The sequence below is a fragment of the Haematobia irritans genome, chromosome 4 (genome assembly GCF_050003625.1).
Source record: "Haematobia irritans isolate KBUSLIRL chromosome 4, ASM5000362v1, whole genome shotgun sequence".
In the NCBI taxonomy this organism is placed as follows: Eukaryota; Metazoa; Arthropoda; class Insecta; order Diptera; family Muscidae; genus Haematobia; species Haematobia irritans.
In genome coordinates this window covers 206,759,391-206,776,858 of record NC_134400.1, presented here as the reverse complement: position 1 = coordinate 206,776,858, position 17,468 = coordinate 206,759,391, and the positions used below count along the sequence as shown (strand labels likewise).

General features: G+C 29.1%; 1 protein-coding gene across 1 annotated transcript in view; it reads left to right on the top strand.

Moving 5' to 3' along the window:
• The window catches only part of Rdl (Resistant to dieldrin), a 162,249-nt gene that overhangs the window by 112,085 nt on the left and 32,696 nt on the right, over positions 1-17,468 (top strand). Inside the window, exon 6 of the mRNA XM_075305961.1 lies at positions 7,091-7,228. Within this exon, the coding sequence (XP_075162076.1) occupies positions 7,091-7,228 (138 nt within the window). The remainder of the gene's footprint in view (positions 1-7,090; positions 7,229-17,468) is intronic.

Genomic DNA, 17,468 nt, shown 5'->3' with positions numbered 1-17,468 from the left:
AAGTCATTTTTATACCCTCCACCCATGGCTGAATAAGGAGGTTGAATCACGATAACAAAAACAACAAATTTCAATATGTTGCTTACAATTTGAAGAAGTCAAAAACAGCTGATAAAAGAATCGTATGGCATTGGTAAAAGTGGCAATTATTTATTCTTTCAATTGTCCTGAAAAAATAATTGAAATCCAGAGAAAAATAAAGGTTCAAATTTAATTGCGTCACCTATGAGTAATTGTGAAGTGGATATTTCATCCGAGGAACGCCGATATGAGACAAATTAGACTATAATACCCACCAAAGTTAAGATGGAAGTCAGTCAAATGGATCTTCGCCATCTATTAACAAAAACAGTTTATGATGCAGTTTAAAAACTGATGTGCGTGGTATTTTGGGTCTGAAATATGTTATCAAGATCCCCAAGTCATCTTTGAACAATTCTCCAGCTATGAATGCGCGAGTTTGTTTGAGATGCATTTGCTATGCAGTGTCATTTGGAGAATGCAATCACCATAAACATATGATTTTGACATCTTAAAATTTTGTCGAAATAAAAAAATTGTAATCATGATTTAACCTTCTTGTTCAGCCATGCCCTCCACCATAGGATGGGGGTATATTAACTTTGTCATTCCGTTTGTAACACATCGAAATATTGCTGTAAGACCCCATAAAGTAGGGTAGTAGTCGTGGGTCGTGGTGAAATTCTGAGTCGATCTGAGCATGTCCGTCCGTCTGTTGAAATCACGCTAACTTCCGAACGAAACAAGCTATTGACTTGAAACTTGGCACAAGTAGTTGTTATTGATGTAGGTCGGATGGTATTGCACATGGGCCATATCGGTCCACTTTTACGTATAGACCCCATATAGGTTAGGTTAGGTTATGTGGCAGCCCGATGTATCAGGCTCACTTATACTATTCAGTCCTTTGTGATACCACAGTGGTGAACTTCTCTCTTATCACTGAGTGCTGCCCGATTCCATGTTAAGCTCAATGACAAGGGACCTCCTTTTTATAGCCGAGTCCGAACGGCGTTCCACATTCCAGTGAAACCACTTAGAGAAGTTTTGAAACCGTCAGAAATGTCACCAGCATTACTGAGGTGGGATAATCCACCGCTGAAAAACTTTTTGGTGGTCGGTCGTAGCAGGAATCGAACCCACAACCTTATGTATGCAAGGCGGGCATGCTAACCATTGCACCACGGTGGCCCCCATATAAACGGACCCCCAAATTTGGCTTGCGATTGCTCTAAGAGAAGCAAATTTCATCCGATCCGGCTGAAATTTGGTAGATGGTATAAGTATACGGTCTCTAACAACCATGCAAAAATTGGTCCATATCGGTGCACTTTTACGTATAGCCCCCATATAAACGGACCCCCAAATTTGGCTTGCGATTGCTCTAAGAGAAGCAAATTTCACCCGATCCAGCTGAAATTTGGTACATGGTGTAAGTATATGGTCTCTAACAACCATGCAAAAATTGGTCCATATCGGTCCATAATTACATATAGCCCCCATATAAACCGATCCCCCGATTTGGCTTGCAAAGCCTCTAAGAGAACCAAATTTTATCCAATCTGGCTGAAATTTGGTACATAGTGTTAGTATATGGTCTCTAACAACCATGCAAAAATTGGTCCATATCGCTCCATAATTACATATAGCCCCCATATAAACCGATCCCCCGATTTGGCTTGCGGAGCCTCTAAGAGAACCAAATTTTATCCGATCCGGCTGAAATTTAGTACATGGTATATGGTCTCTAATGATCATGCAAAAATTGGTCCACATCGGCCCATAATTACATATAGCCCCCATATAAACCGATCCCCAGATTTGACCTCCGGAGCCTCTTAGAGGAGCAAAAGTCATCCGATCCGATTGAAACTTGGTGCGTGGTGTTAGTATATTGTCTCTAACAACCATGCCAAAAGTGGTCCATATCGGTCCATAATTATATATAGCCCCCATATAAGCCGATCCCCAGATTTGACCTCCGGAGCCTCTTAGAGGAGCAAAATTCATCCGATCCGGTTGAAATTTGGTGCGTGGTGTTAGTATATGGTCTCTAACAACCATGCAAGAATTGGTCCATATCGGTCCATAATTATATATAGCCCCCCATATAAACCGTTGCCCAGATTTGATCTCCGGAGCCTCTTGAAGGAACAAAGTTCATCCGATCCGGTTGAAATTTGCAACGTGGTGTTAGTATAAGGCCGCTTATAACCATGCCATAATAGGTCCATATCGGTCTATAGTTATATATAGCCGATCCCCAATCACACAAAAATTGGTCCATATCGGTTCATAATCATGGTTGCCACTCGAGCCAAAAATAATCTACCAATTTTTTTTTTATAGAAAACATTGTCAAAATGTTATTTGTATAGAAAATTTTGTCAAAATTTTATTTCTATAGAAAATTTTGTCAATTTTTTTTTTCTATAGAAAATTTTGTCAAGATTTTATTTCTAAAGAAAATTTTGTCAAAATTGTATTTCTATAAAAACTTTAAACTTAATTATATACGTATTTAATCGGCCTTTTTTAGTTTAATATATACCTCGTATGGACTATGTGGTATATATTACGGTGTTAGGAAGTTTTAAGATACCTTGCCATCGGCAAGTGTTACCGCAACCCAAGTAATTCGATTGTGGATGATAGTCTTCAGTAGAAGTTTCTACGCAATCCATGGTGGAGGGTACATAAGCTTCGGCCTGGCCGAACTTACGGCCGTATATACTTGTTTAAGTATCAGGTTCATTGATTTCGCATTAAATGAAAAATTTCATATGAAGAAGTGAAACTTTTTCTATATTCTCTCGACTTCTACCTAAAGATTTTTCAAACAATACTAACGCATATTTTATTTGGTAAAATCCAAAAGTAAGTTCATCTCCAAAGCATTTTTAGATTAAGACAAAAGTAATAAGAACTTACAATTGTATAGCTAGCTAGTCGAATTGCATACACAATCTAAGATTCGGACGTCAATACTTATTATACCGACCATCCATTTCAGCCGATCTGGCTAAATTTTGGTACGTGGTGTCAATATATGTCACCTGATTTGGCCCATATCGGTTTAGAATTATATATAATTCCATGTGAACCGATCTATTAAAGTGGTTTCCATTAGTTTTTAATCTTCCATTTTTATCGAACATCGCAAAGTCTTATACATCGGAATAAATCAGTATGATTTTTAGCTGGCCCTAACCATCAAACTATATGTCTATATGTTTGATAGCATAACTTAAGATGCCTGCAATAGGAGATTCTATTTTAAAGGTCAAACCAAAAAAAAAATACATAATACCAAAAAAAGAATACCCTGTCTAACTTGCTTTATTAGTTCATAGAACTTCTTAATCGCCTTAGTTGCTTTGGGATAGGCATAGTTTTTAATTCTAATTTAATCCCTATTCAACTTCATCGTTAATATATACATATAAATGCAATATAAACTAGAATACCCCATACAAAATGGAATACCCTTGCAAAGAATTTATTAAACGATTAAAAAAAACAAGCTGACAGTATGGTAATGAAAAGTGAAGTGAATGAATGAATGAACGCTCGTGAACAAAAGAAAATAAATTTTGCATTCGAATATAAAAAAAGAAAAAAGCAACAATATAAAAGAATGGCGACAACAACAAAAAAACAATCTTATAAATCTTCAAGGAGGAGGGCCTTTTCATCATTGCAAAAACATTTTAGATACTCTCCAAGCAACTACTACACTACTATTGCTTTAATAGTAGCAATTTTACATACATACATATATAGATAGGTGTACACATAGAAAAACTGTTTTTTTATAGAGTTTTCTTTTTATAAAAATTTTAATATATATTACTGAAAGAAATATAAATACAGGAGTTAACACAAGAGCACTTGAAGCTATCTGCTTTGTGTGAAGAGAAAAAACTAGAATACACACACAGGATCAGATTTTAATATAGACATATGGGGTATTTTCCACGACTAGCAAATCCAAGATCAAATAATATTTCCAATTTGTTATATTTCTTAACCAATCATTTTTAAAATTTTTACAAAAAAAATACCTTCTATAATAACTTTGATATTCCTGAGAAATTTCTTTTGTTAATCCGATCAGACTTAAATTTCTTTCTTAAATCAAACTGAAAATTTTACACCAACCAACTAGATATCTTACTATATCTCAGTCCTTTCGGATTAGGATATAGTGCCAGATTTGTGCAAATATGGCAATTTCTCTGTTGTTACCTACAAAAATTATTCAAACAGAAAATCGAGTTTTTAATGGTTTTAGATCTATGTATAGCAAGTATACATATATATTTCCCTCCCAACAAATTTAAAGGCCATTACATGGCAACGGAATAGTTGTTCCACAGACTGGTGCAGTATATAATTAGCCATTCTTTGCTTGCACTAACAGGTTGGCTGATAAGTCCCCGGTCTAACAAAGAAAGCACATTTTTTTGTCAAAATTCGTTTTTATTATTCAACATAGTTCCCTTCAAGAGCGATACAACGATTATAATGACCTTGCAATTCTTTGATACCATTTTGGTAGTATGTATTCCTTCGATTTTGCCTCAAAAAAGGCCTCAGTTTCGGCGATCACCTCTTCATTGCAGCCAAATTTTTTCCCTGCGAGCATCCTTTTGAGGTCTGAGAACAAGAAAAAGTCGCTGGGGGCCAGATCTGGGGAATACGGTAGGTGGGGAAGCAATTCGAAGCCCAATTCATGAATTTTTGCCATCGTTCTCAATGACTTGTGGCACGGTGTGTTGTCTTGGTGGAACAACACTTTTTTTCTTCTTCATATGGGGCCGTTTTGCCGCGATTTCGACCTTCAAATGCTCCAATATCGCCATGTAATAGTCACTGTTGATTATTTTTCCCTTCTCAAGATAATCGATAAAAATTATTCCATGTGCATCCCAAAAAAACAGAGGCCATTACTTTGCCAGCGGACTTTTGAGTCTTTCCACGCTTCGGAGACGGTTCACCGGTCGCTGTCCACTCAGCCGACTGCCGATTGGACTCAGGAGTATAGTGATGGAGCCATGTTTCATCCATTGTCACATATCGACGGAAAAACTCGGGTGTATAACGAGTTAACAGCTGCAAACACCGCTCAGAATCATCAACACGTTATTGTTTTTGGTCAAATGTGAGCTCGTGCGGCACCCATTTTGCACAGAGCTTCCGCATATCCAAATATTGATGAATGATATGACGTGGAGGAACGTGTTCCTTTGATATCTTTAAGGCCTCTGCCATCTCGATCAACTTCATTTTACGGTCATTCAAAATCATTTTGTGAATTTTTTTTTTTTATGTTTTCGTCGGTAACCACCTCTTTCGGGCCACTGCGTACACCGTCCTCCGTGCTCATTTCACCACGCTTGAATTTTGCATACCAATCAATTATTGTTGATTTCCCTGGGGCAGAGTCCGGAAACTCAATATCAAGCCAAGTTTTTGCTTCCACCGAATTTTTTTCCCTTCAGAAAACAGGATTTTATCTATTTTTATTCAGCAGAATGAATTTATTCGTATCAAGAGCAATCAAAAGAAATACTCTATATAGAAAATTAAAATAAATAAATCAAAAACCGAAAATTTTCTCAAAATAAATGAGAACTTGAATTGATATAGTATGAAGAAAATCCTGAAAATCAAAGTTGTTTTCCGTTTTGGGTCATCTATTATATATCGTGAAATACCCCATACAGACCAAGTAACATATTTTATGTTTCCCAATAATTTAGTTATTATATTTTTTATTATTTTCATTTATAGAAACATTTTTATAGAAAACTTATTTGTTGAAAAATCTATGTGTATAAGAATATATTAAATATTAATCTAAATTTTGTTTTCAAAAATCCAAAAAAAATACGTGAAATAAAACAGACCATGGATATTGTTAGGAAAAAAGGTGAAAATAAAACTTAAGAACACAAGTGGCTAGAATTATAGATATTTAAAAAATAGTTCCTAATTAAAAAAAAATAATAATATATGCTTACATAATTATTTATTTAGTATTTACTATTTTTTCTATTTCTATATTAAAATTTAGTATACATTAAGATTTATTATATGTATCAATAGCAATATCGTATAAATTTAAAGCTAAGCTTATTACAATTTTCTATGCTTTACTATAAAATAATTTAAATATTTTACATAGTAATTTAAAAATATAGCGTCTTAACATTTCTTGCAATCACAAAAACAAATAAAAAAAAATCATTGGCTACTGCAGCATTAGTAGTCAAAGCAGCAATTGCAAGCTAATCTATTTAATTTTAGTATATAATTTATATATCACTTTTCATAATATAAACAACAAATATATGTATCTACTACTGGCCAAATGAACAAACAGTAGCCATATTTATTTCAAATACTTAATGCCGACAACACCCTACTGATATTTTTGGTATATCAGTAATCAGCTTTTTGATTTGATTTAAACCCAATGACAGGACTATATAACGTGCCTAGAACAAAATACCTCACGCATTGCAAAAATAAATATGAAAGAAAAATAAAACAAGAATTCTGAATGAGACTATTAGATGAAAACAAAAAATCAAAAATATATTTTTAAGGACAATTCAAACAATTTGATGTGTTAAAGCCCCCTTCAAAAAAAATCTATATATGATTAATTGATGTTGAACATTAAACAGTAGTTAATAGTCTCATTTATTTGCTAAGGCCAATTAACTGACAAAAATCCAATGAATTATTTCTTTTTCTTCTGTTTTCGGCCATGCCAAACCATCATACTGAAAAATATATCGAAAAAATGAACGACCTAAATAAAACCAAAATCTCTGCTATAACTTCATGTCCCTCCACAATAAAAAAAAACAATAATATAAAACTTGTAAATATCAAACTGTATAAACAAAACCACCACAATCAAAATATACCACCACCCACCACCCCATCCGGACCGACCAACCAAAAAAAACATATCATATTGATTGCGTTACCAAATCAAAAAAATCTATAAACCCGAATCCGAACTCGAAACCTAACGTACAATAATGAACCAAAGTCGGCTATACCATGCGTGACATTCGCTATAAGTGGAATGAAGGACCGAACTCGGTTGGTGTCTCGAGTGAGGTCTCGCTACCGCAATTTAAGGTCTTGGGTCATCGTCAGAGAGCTATGGAAATCAGTCTTACCACAGGTACCTGTAGACGGTTACCGATTTTCTATTAATCAATAAACCAAGAAAAAAAATACAAAATCTTATTCAATTTTATATCCTTGTTCTATTATTATTATTATTATCAATATTTATGTTAATATTTTAGCTTTTATTTATTTGACTTCCTTTTAATAGCTACCCTTTTAATGCTATATATTGTATTATTTTATTTAAAACCCCTATTTTTATACATATTTTTCTTTGAAAGCATAGCTTATCATCAAAACACTAAATTGAGAAAGCTAATAATCATTTTAAATAAGAGTTATAAATTGAGCATTCAAAGTTCAAATCTTAAATCAGCTAAATATGCTAACCTTACTTTATTGATAGCAGTAGCCAGCCAGATTATGTTATTTTAACAAAAATATGTATCACTACACACAAAAAAAAAAATCAGATTCAATCATAAAATTAATTGATCCAATAAATTTTTAATTGAAATGTCTTCAATCACAGAAATGATAGTACCAATTAAAAAATTAATTGAAGGTCAATTAAAAAATTAATTGATTCAATTAAAAAATTAATTGATACTATTAATTTTCGTGATTGGTTTTTGTTTCAATTAAAAAATTTGTTGATTCAATTAAATTTTTAATTGAATATTTTTTAAAATTCAATTAACATTTTAATTGGAAAAACACAGAAAAAAATTTCACGAAAATTTTTCCAATTAAAATATTAATTGAGTTTTAAAAAATATTCAATTAAAAATTTAATTGAATCAACAAATTTTTTAATTGAAACAAAAATCAATCACAAAAATTAATAGTATCAATTAATTTTTTAATTGAATCAATTAATTTTTTAATTGATACTATCATTTCTGTGATTGAAGACATTTCAATTAAAAAATTAATTGGATCAATCAATTTCGTGATTGAATCAGAAAATTTTTTTTTGTGTGCACACAAAAAAAAATTTTTCAGATTCAATCACAAAATTAATTGATCCAATTAATTTTTTTAATTGAAATGTTTGCAATCACGAAAATTATAGTATCAATCACAGTGTTAATTGAACATCAAAAAAGTACTTGATTAAAGAATTAATTGATTTCATTAGCAAATTTCAATTAAATTTTTAATTGATTCAATTAAATTTTTAATTTAATAGTTTTAAAAAATTTTAACTAAGAATTCAAAAAGTATATTTATAATATTTTAACGGTCTTATTCTTGCGAGTTACACTAAAAAGTTAATTGTATCACTAAATTTTTTAATTGAAAATTTAAAAATTTTCAATCATGGACTTAATTGACTTAGTTTTTCTTAAAAGATTAATGGTATCAATTACATTTTTATTTTGAAAAAGTTTTCAACTTCAATCAACATTTTAATTGGGTATTCCCAATTGGTGATATTTTTTCAGTGTACATATTACAAAAACAACAATGCATTTGACAATCATTTACTACGTAATTTGCTATATGTCTATCCCATATATTGCACTCACTTGAAATAAAATGCGGCAGACTAATTTCAAAAAGAAGAAAAAAAAAAAAAAAAAAAAAAAAAATAATAATAATAATAATAATAATAATAATAATAATAATAATAATAATAATAATAATAATAATAATAATAATAATAATAATAATAATAATAATAATAATAATAATAATAATAATAATAATAATAATAATAATAATAATAATAATAATAATAATAATAATAATAATAATAATAATAATAATAATAATAATAATAATAATAATAATAATAATAATAATAATAATAATAATAATAATAATAATAATAATAATAATAATAATAATAATAATAATAATAATAATAATAATAATAATAATAATAATAATAATAATAATAATAATAATAATAATAATAATAATAATAATAATAATAATAATAATAATAATAATAATAATAATAATAATAATAATAATAATAATAATAATAATAATAATAATAATAATAATAATAATAATAATAATAATAATAATAATAATAATAATAATAATAATAATAATAATAATAATAATAATAATAATAATAATAATAATAATAATAATAATAATAATAATAATAATAATAATAATAATAATAATAATAATAATAATAATAATAATAATAATAATAATAATAATAATAATAATAATAATAATAATAATAATAATAATAATAATAATAATAATAATAATAATAATAATAATAATAATAATAATAATAATAATAATAATAATAATAATAATAATAATAATAATAATAATAATAATAATAATAATAATAATAATAATAATAATAATAATAATAATAATAATAATAATAATAATAATAATAATAATAATAATAATAATAATAATAATAATAATAATAATAATAATAATAATAATAATAATAATAATAATAATAATAATAATAATAATAATAATAATAATAATAATAATAATAATAATAATAATAATAATAATAATAATAATAATAATAATAATAATAATAATAATAATAATAATAATAATAATAATAATAATAATAATAATAATAATAATAATAATAATAATAATAATAATAATAATAATAATAATAATAATAATAATAATAATAATAATAATAATAATAATAATAATAATAATAATAATAATAATAATAATAATAATAATATTAATAATAATAATAATAATAATATTAATAATAATAATAATAATAGTTCTGTATTTAAATAAACTAAATAATACGATAACATTTTATAAAATATCAGTTGTTAACAATGGTCACTGGTAAAGATATGTTGGTGTATTTCAAGTTTTGATATCGAAATCATGGAAAGAATTACATTGTAATTTTCTATATTAAAATGATATCCTACTATTTTTTTATTGTAAAACAAATATCTAATCATAACCTGGCTGACTCTTAATCAATAATATTGAATATATCCTTCAAACAAAAACTTCATCTTAATTTTCTATTACATCTTCAAATTACTACATTTAACTTCATTCCAGTTGTCGCTAATTTCATTTCTAACATTTTAGAGCATGTTTACTTGTATATCAACATAGTTTTGCTTCATTCAATTATACCTAATTGTCTACAAAATACTAATAGTTTTCCAACTAATCGTTATACTAGTAATACAAATTTGTTTTAGATTTATTAGAAGTACTTACTTTTATGAATACAAAATTGATTCATTCTACATCATTCCTCATATTCTTATTACAAAGAGGATTTGATAATAGCAAATGCCTAAAGCATTCTCATTTAAATTAATTTCGCATAGAATTGAGATGAAATTTAAAAAAAAAAAACGCACAATGTGATTTTTTGCAATTATTTTAAATATTGCCCACACAAAAAAAGACGGCAACAACAAATGAATCGAATCCCGCCAAAAAATCGAAAATAGGCCACAAAACGGACTTTGGCGTATTGCGTCACTTAAACAAAGCCGAAGCTTTTTATATAAATATTTTTTATAGCTAAACATTGAATTCCAGGAAAATTCAGCTTGTTTTAGATAATTATAATTGTACACATATTAAAAAAATATGTAAATAATGTTTTCTAAATAGTATTAAATTGAATACAACTTAAGTTTTTTTTTGGTTTTGTTCAAAATTTAATTAATTACACTAGTTTACACTCAAAATGTACACTTGATGAAAATCAACTTTTCTTATTTATCTGGAGATGCTGAATTCGACAAAAATGTTTAAAAAATTTTTATGGAACAGTTTTTGAGATATCGCGTTATTTTTAAATTTTCGCTCTTTTTTCACTAAACACAATATATTATATCTCGAGTTAGAAATGTCCGATTATAACGATGTTGGTACTTAAATGAAAGGTAATAACTTAGTCATTTTTCGGTCGTTGTTCTTCTAGTTGGTCTTATTACTTACGCTAGAGTATCGTCTATATGACCGTGAAGAGAAAAACAATTTTTTAAATGCCCAGCAAAAAAAGCGTCGCCAAAAAGTAGTGGAAATGTTCTTTTTGGATCCGGAAGTGGTGCAAAATTGGCGCAGAAGCGATGATTTTAACATGGGCTTGTCATAAGACGGATGTCCACCATTTCAACAGCCGTTGCACTGAATTTGCATCACTTCTTAAGGTGTGATGCGAATCCAGTGATTTGGATCTGAATAAAGAAATTTTGTGATATTTTGACGAATAAATAAATTAAAAAATTTTGTATGATTTTTAATGCATTATAACGCTTATCCGGAAAGTTTGACATCAAATAATTTCAAAAATTCGCAATTTTTCTAGAAATGATTTAGAATTTTTTTCGGCAAAATTTAAATAATTTGCACTATTTTATTAATTTTTAATCGTTTTTAACCCATTTGAAACAATAACATTTTAAATTTCCCATTAAAAATATGAAAAAAAGCAAGTAATAAAAAATTGACTCAAATAAACTTCCTGTGCAGTTAAAATAAAGAAAATCTTTCGAAGGACATTTTTGGAAGTGCTTTTAATGTTGTACCTTAAGAAGAACTTCCAAATTTTTTTGCTGAGTGGTTTATACTTTTCAGGCGGAAAAGGTCCATTGTAAACTACAATTTTTTGAAAATTTTGATTTTCGCATTGATATTTTTTGAACCACTTACCTTATCACAGATCCAATTACACACGATTGTTCATCATCTTATTACCAATCATTTAAGTACCATATAATCGGACATTTCTAACTCGAGATATATTGTGTTTAGTGAAAAAAGAGCGAAAATTTAAAAATAACGCGATATCTCAAAAACTGTTCCATAAAACAATTTTTAAAAAATTTTTTCAAATTCAGCAGCTCAAAATCCATAAAAAAACTTGATTTTCATCAAGTGTACATGATTTTTTTTTTGTAAACTAGTGTTATATTAAAAAAAAATTACGTTAAAATTTTTTTCTAAAGAAATTTTAATTGTTATGATATCAAACTATTGCAAGTTTGAATACTGGAAGGCCTAGTTCTAAAATGAGTAAAATTCACATTTTTAAGGTTTTGTTCAAAAAAATACGTTAATATTATTGTAAAGCATTCGAAACTTTAATAATTATATATTCGGCTTCGGTAAAATTTTTGCTTTTATGCCGAACACAATGTTCAGCTTCAGCCGAAAAAAAAAATTCATTCAAAGAATATATTTTTAAATTTTTAGACTTTTAAATAATTCTACTAAAATTTCACAATTTAATATCTTCTTTTCTAAGTTTGTCAATTAACAAAGGTTGACCAGTTGCACTACTCGGCCAGGGAATATAATTTATGTGTCTGATAATGTAGATACCAAATCATGTGTATTCCATTTTTTCCTTGCTATTCGTAAGTAGTATTAACTCTCTAATGTCCCAATTTGTTTGCCATCTGATTAAATATTAGATGTTAACGACACAAAAGCAAGAAAACTAAGCAAGCAAAATTTATACGGTAAAATACTGTATATGCTGCAAAGCCTCTTTAACAGTTTATACTAAGTTTTCTTTTTATTTTACCCATCTTAAGGTGTGTTTTACTAAAAACTTCCTTATTTAATGAAGCCCGCCTAAAGACGGAATTGGACATTAGCGGGTTAAAGAGTCGTAATAGCAAACATTCTAAAGGGAATTTATGGTTTTCATTTCGAAGCAACTGGTTTGTTTCTTATGTTTAGATCAACGAGTTGCTTGATACAAATTTTATATATATGGTGAGAGTACTCACGAGAGAGTATATCGCAATACTTATTCAAATTGGGATATACTTTGAATTGAATCATAGATTATAAATTACATAGATGATTGAAAAAAAAATACGAAATTCAATTTTGAGCAGATTTACTGTTTACGAACCACACAAAAGCAAATTGCCGTTTTGCAATTGTCTCATTACGAAAAAATTAAAAATGAAATGTTAGAGAAATAGTTTTTGGAGATGACAGAAACGGATCATCTACGCCGTTTATAATCTACGTTTCATATGAGTAGCCTGCACATCAGTACTCATACTCGCTACGCCATGTGTATTCTGTGTATATCTAAATGCATATCTGCTAGATAATATTCCTTCATACAAAAAAAATTTTTTTTTTTTCTCATTCAATTACGAAATTAATAGAAAAATGGAAAGAAATTCACACAAAAAATGATTGCAAAAACTCATTGAAGGTCTATCAACCAATGTTTACCATTTTCAATTGTCAATGCATATTCGTTTATCTTAATTTAGCATGTGAACTTATCTTTTAAGGTGGGTATTAAGTTCGAGTTTTTTCACTAAAGTGAAAACTAAATCATTAAAAAAAGGAATAAAATTATACATATTTGTTGCAGATTTTATTATAACTTGATGGGGAATAGCCCAAAGCAAGTTTTCACAAAGTTTGTATTCCTTAAAAAGTATTATTAAAGAAAAGTAATCGTGAAAAAATTGCGATTTTAGCGGCTAAACTCGAACTTAATACTCACCTTTATATATATTTTTTTTTATTTAATTTCTCATTGTGTGTGTTTTTGTTTTCAATATATTTTAAATTACTCATTCGTTAACATTCCCATTACGTTTGTCTATTCATTGTTTTGTTATCAATGTCTTGGCATATCAACTTCAATATCAGAGATCGAACCGAAACATTTGAGATCATTTTTAAAAGCCAAAGTCTTACATATTTGGGTTTCAAATGACTAAGGTTCGTGATCAGCATCCATGAAATCTTCATATTCTCAGATCCAAAAGACAAAAAAATCATCAACTTCTAAATGACACCTAGTTTTTTTTTCACATGAGATAGAATTTTTAAATCCTTGTGTAGTATTTAATTCAATTAGTTTACCATAGTTAGAGCAAAAGGAATGTATTAAATAAATTTAATTATTTTATTTTTTTTCGTAATAAACAAAAGAAATCGTTTTAGTTGTTCTCAATTGTTATACTTTACCAATAGAAAATGACAAGCTTGAATTGTTAAACACTTAGAATTATTTATATATAATTTTTTCAATGGCAAACATTATTTTACTAATACATTTCTACATAAAGCTATCAGTATCTCTCATCTTTTCATAACCATATACAAATATCCCTTAGTCATATTTATATATTTACTACCCATCAGAGAATTAGCAAATCTACTTACAATTACATATATTTACATATATTATTATAAAATACAATACAGTACAATTTTTTCGGTGTATGTATAATTAATCTAACGTATCATATAAACAAATACATAATTATGCAAACCTAACGCAAAATAAGACATTTTCAATCATGGAGTCATCAACCTTTCATCTTTCTAACAAACCGAAATACCTTTTTTTGGTAACTGCAAATGAAATGCCCTCCCAAGCATGATCTCATCTTTAGTAAAAAAAATCAAAAAAAAAGTCGTACTCGGTTATTTATTGCTAATCCTGCCCCCAAAACATCAGTCAGAAAAAACATCTTTTACATAGGAGCGCTCACGCAGCCAAAAAGAGTAAACACAAACATATGAACCTGTCACAAATGACATATCTATCATAATCGCCGTCATTAAAATAAATCGTTATCAAATGCTACAAGAAATGCAGATTTAATTTATTATTTCTCACTCCTTTTTTTTTCAATTTGTCTCAATATATATTTGTTTTATGTTTTTATTGTCCTATCAAACAATCTTCATTACACTTTCAGGGGCCTACAAAAGTCAACTTGATGTTATATTTTCCTTCAGTGTTAACCGATTTCTTTAAGTTTTAATACCCTAAACCACATAGTGGTCAGGGTATAATAAGTTTGATCTGCCAAAAACTGTGCCTACCAGAAATATTGATTTTAGACCCCATAAAATGTATACCGATCGACTCAGAATCACCTCCAGAGTCGATCTAGCGCTTGGTCTCCGTCCGTCCGTCTGTCCATGAATTTGTTGTTTACAGGATTCCGGTCGCAATTATTAACCGATTTTGATGCCTCCCAGAAATATTGATTTTATACCCCATAAAATGTATACCGATCGACTCAGAATCACTTCCTGAGTCGATCTAGCGCTTTGTGTCCGTCCGTGTATTTGTTGTTCACAGGATTCCGGTCGCAATTATTAACCGATTTTGATGAAATTTGGTACAGGGAGTTTTTTGGGCACAAGGATGAACTCTATTGAATTTGGAAGAAATCGGATGAAATTTACATGTAGCTCCCATATATATGTATCGCCCGATTTCGACAAAAGGGGTCACGTTGCACTTTTTACTAACCGAACGTCGTCAAATTAAGCACAAACTAATCATCTGCATCACCCTTTAAGTCTGCAAAATTTCATCGAAATCGGTTCCCATTTAGATATAGCTCCCATATATATGTATCGCCCGATTTTGCCAAATTAAATCATAAAACCCTTATTTATCAACCTTACTCAAAGTTTGCTAAATGTAATCTCCTATAGCACTAACTATATGTGCAAAAAATCATCGAAATCGGTTCAGATTTAGCTATAGCTCCCATATATATGTACCGCCCGATTTTTCTAAATTTGGCCATAAAACCTTTATTTATCAACCGATCTTACTCAATTTTGGCAAAATATAATCTTCTATAGCACTAACTATATGTGCAAAAAATCATGGAAATCGGTTCACATTGATGTATAGCCCGTATATATGTATAGCCCGATTCTCCCAGATTTGGCCATAGAACCCTTATTTATCAACCAATATTACCCAAGGTTGGCCAAATGTAATCTTCTATAGCATCAACTATATGTGCAAAATTCCATCGAAATCGGTTCAGATTTAGCTATAGCTCTCATATTTATGTATAGCCCGATTTTTCTAAATTTGGCCATAGAACACTTATTTATTAACCGATCTTACTCAAAGTTTGCTAAATTTAATCTCCTATAGCACTAACTATATGTGCAAAAAATCGTCGAAATCGGTTCAGATTTAGCTATAGCTCCCATATATATGTACCGCCCGATTTTTCTAAATTTGGCCATAGAACCCTTATTTATTAACCGATCTTACTCAAAGTTGGCAAAATATAATCTTCTATAGCACTAACTATATGTGCAAAAAATCATGGAAATCGGTTCACATTGATGTATAGCCCGTATATATGTATAGCCCGATTTTCCCAGATTTGGCCATAGAACCCTTATTTATCAACCAATATTACCCAAGGTTGGCCCAATGTAATCTTCTATAGCATCAACTATATGTGCAAAATTCCATCGAAATCGGTTCAGATTTAGCTATAGCTCCCATATTTATGTATAGCCCGATTTTTCTAAATTTGGCCATAGAACCCTTATTTATTAACCGATCTTACTCAAAGTTTGCTAAATGTAATCTCCTATAGCACTAACTATATGTGCAAAAAATCGTCGAAATCGGTTCAGATTTAGCTATAGCTCCCATATATATGTACCGCCCGATTTTTCTAAATTTGGCCATAGAACCCTTATTTATTAACCGATCTTACTCAAAGTTGGCTAGATACGAAATCGGTTCAGATGTAGATATAGCTCCCATATATTTATTGCCCGATTTTGAAAAATTTGCCCCTAATAACTTTATGTTTGACCATAGATGCCTCATTTCTTAACTGATCTTACTCTAATTTTGCACAAGGTAACCTTTTGTGGTATTAATCAAACCCAAAAATAATATGCAAATTGGTTCAGATTTACATATAGTTTCCATATATATGCATCGCTCGATTTTCCCAAATTTGGCCATAATTCTATAATAATTTCTTATTCGTTAACCAATGTTACTCAAAATTCAAATTTTGATGTACTAACCGATCGTATTTGTACGTACTTGTAGCTTTTACATAAGAATATTGCTCGATTTGTACAAATTTGGATTTATTACCCACACCAATTGAGCGATTTTCTCTTTCTAAATAATGGGCTCAATATTAATGGCATACTAACCCCGTAGGTGCAATATCAACTACAGCCAGTGTTGCTAGAAGTAGGGAAAATTCCCGATATGTAGGTTTTTTCTAATATTTAGCGTCTTGTAGCATCTGGGCGTAGGGCCACAATGTAGGGACATTCTCAACACAATTTGTAATAATTTTTACATTTTGGTGGCTATAGAGGAGGAAATTAGAAGCCGGCAAGGCTTGATCTTTAACAACAGTTACCACTCGTGCTAAAAAAAATTTAACAAAATTTGAAGATTACCACAAATCTACCAAACAAATAGTTCTATAGAAATTTTTGTCTAAACTTTATTCCTGTAGAAAATTGTATCAACATTTTATTTCTATACACAATTTTGT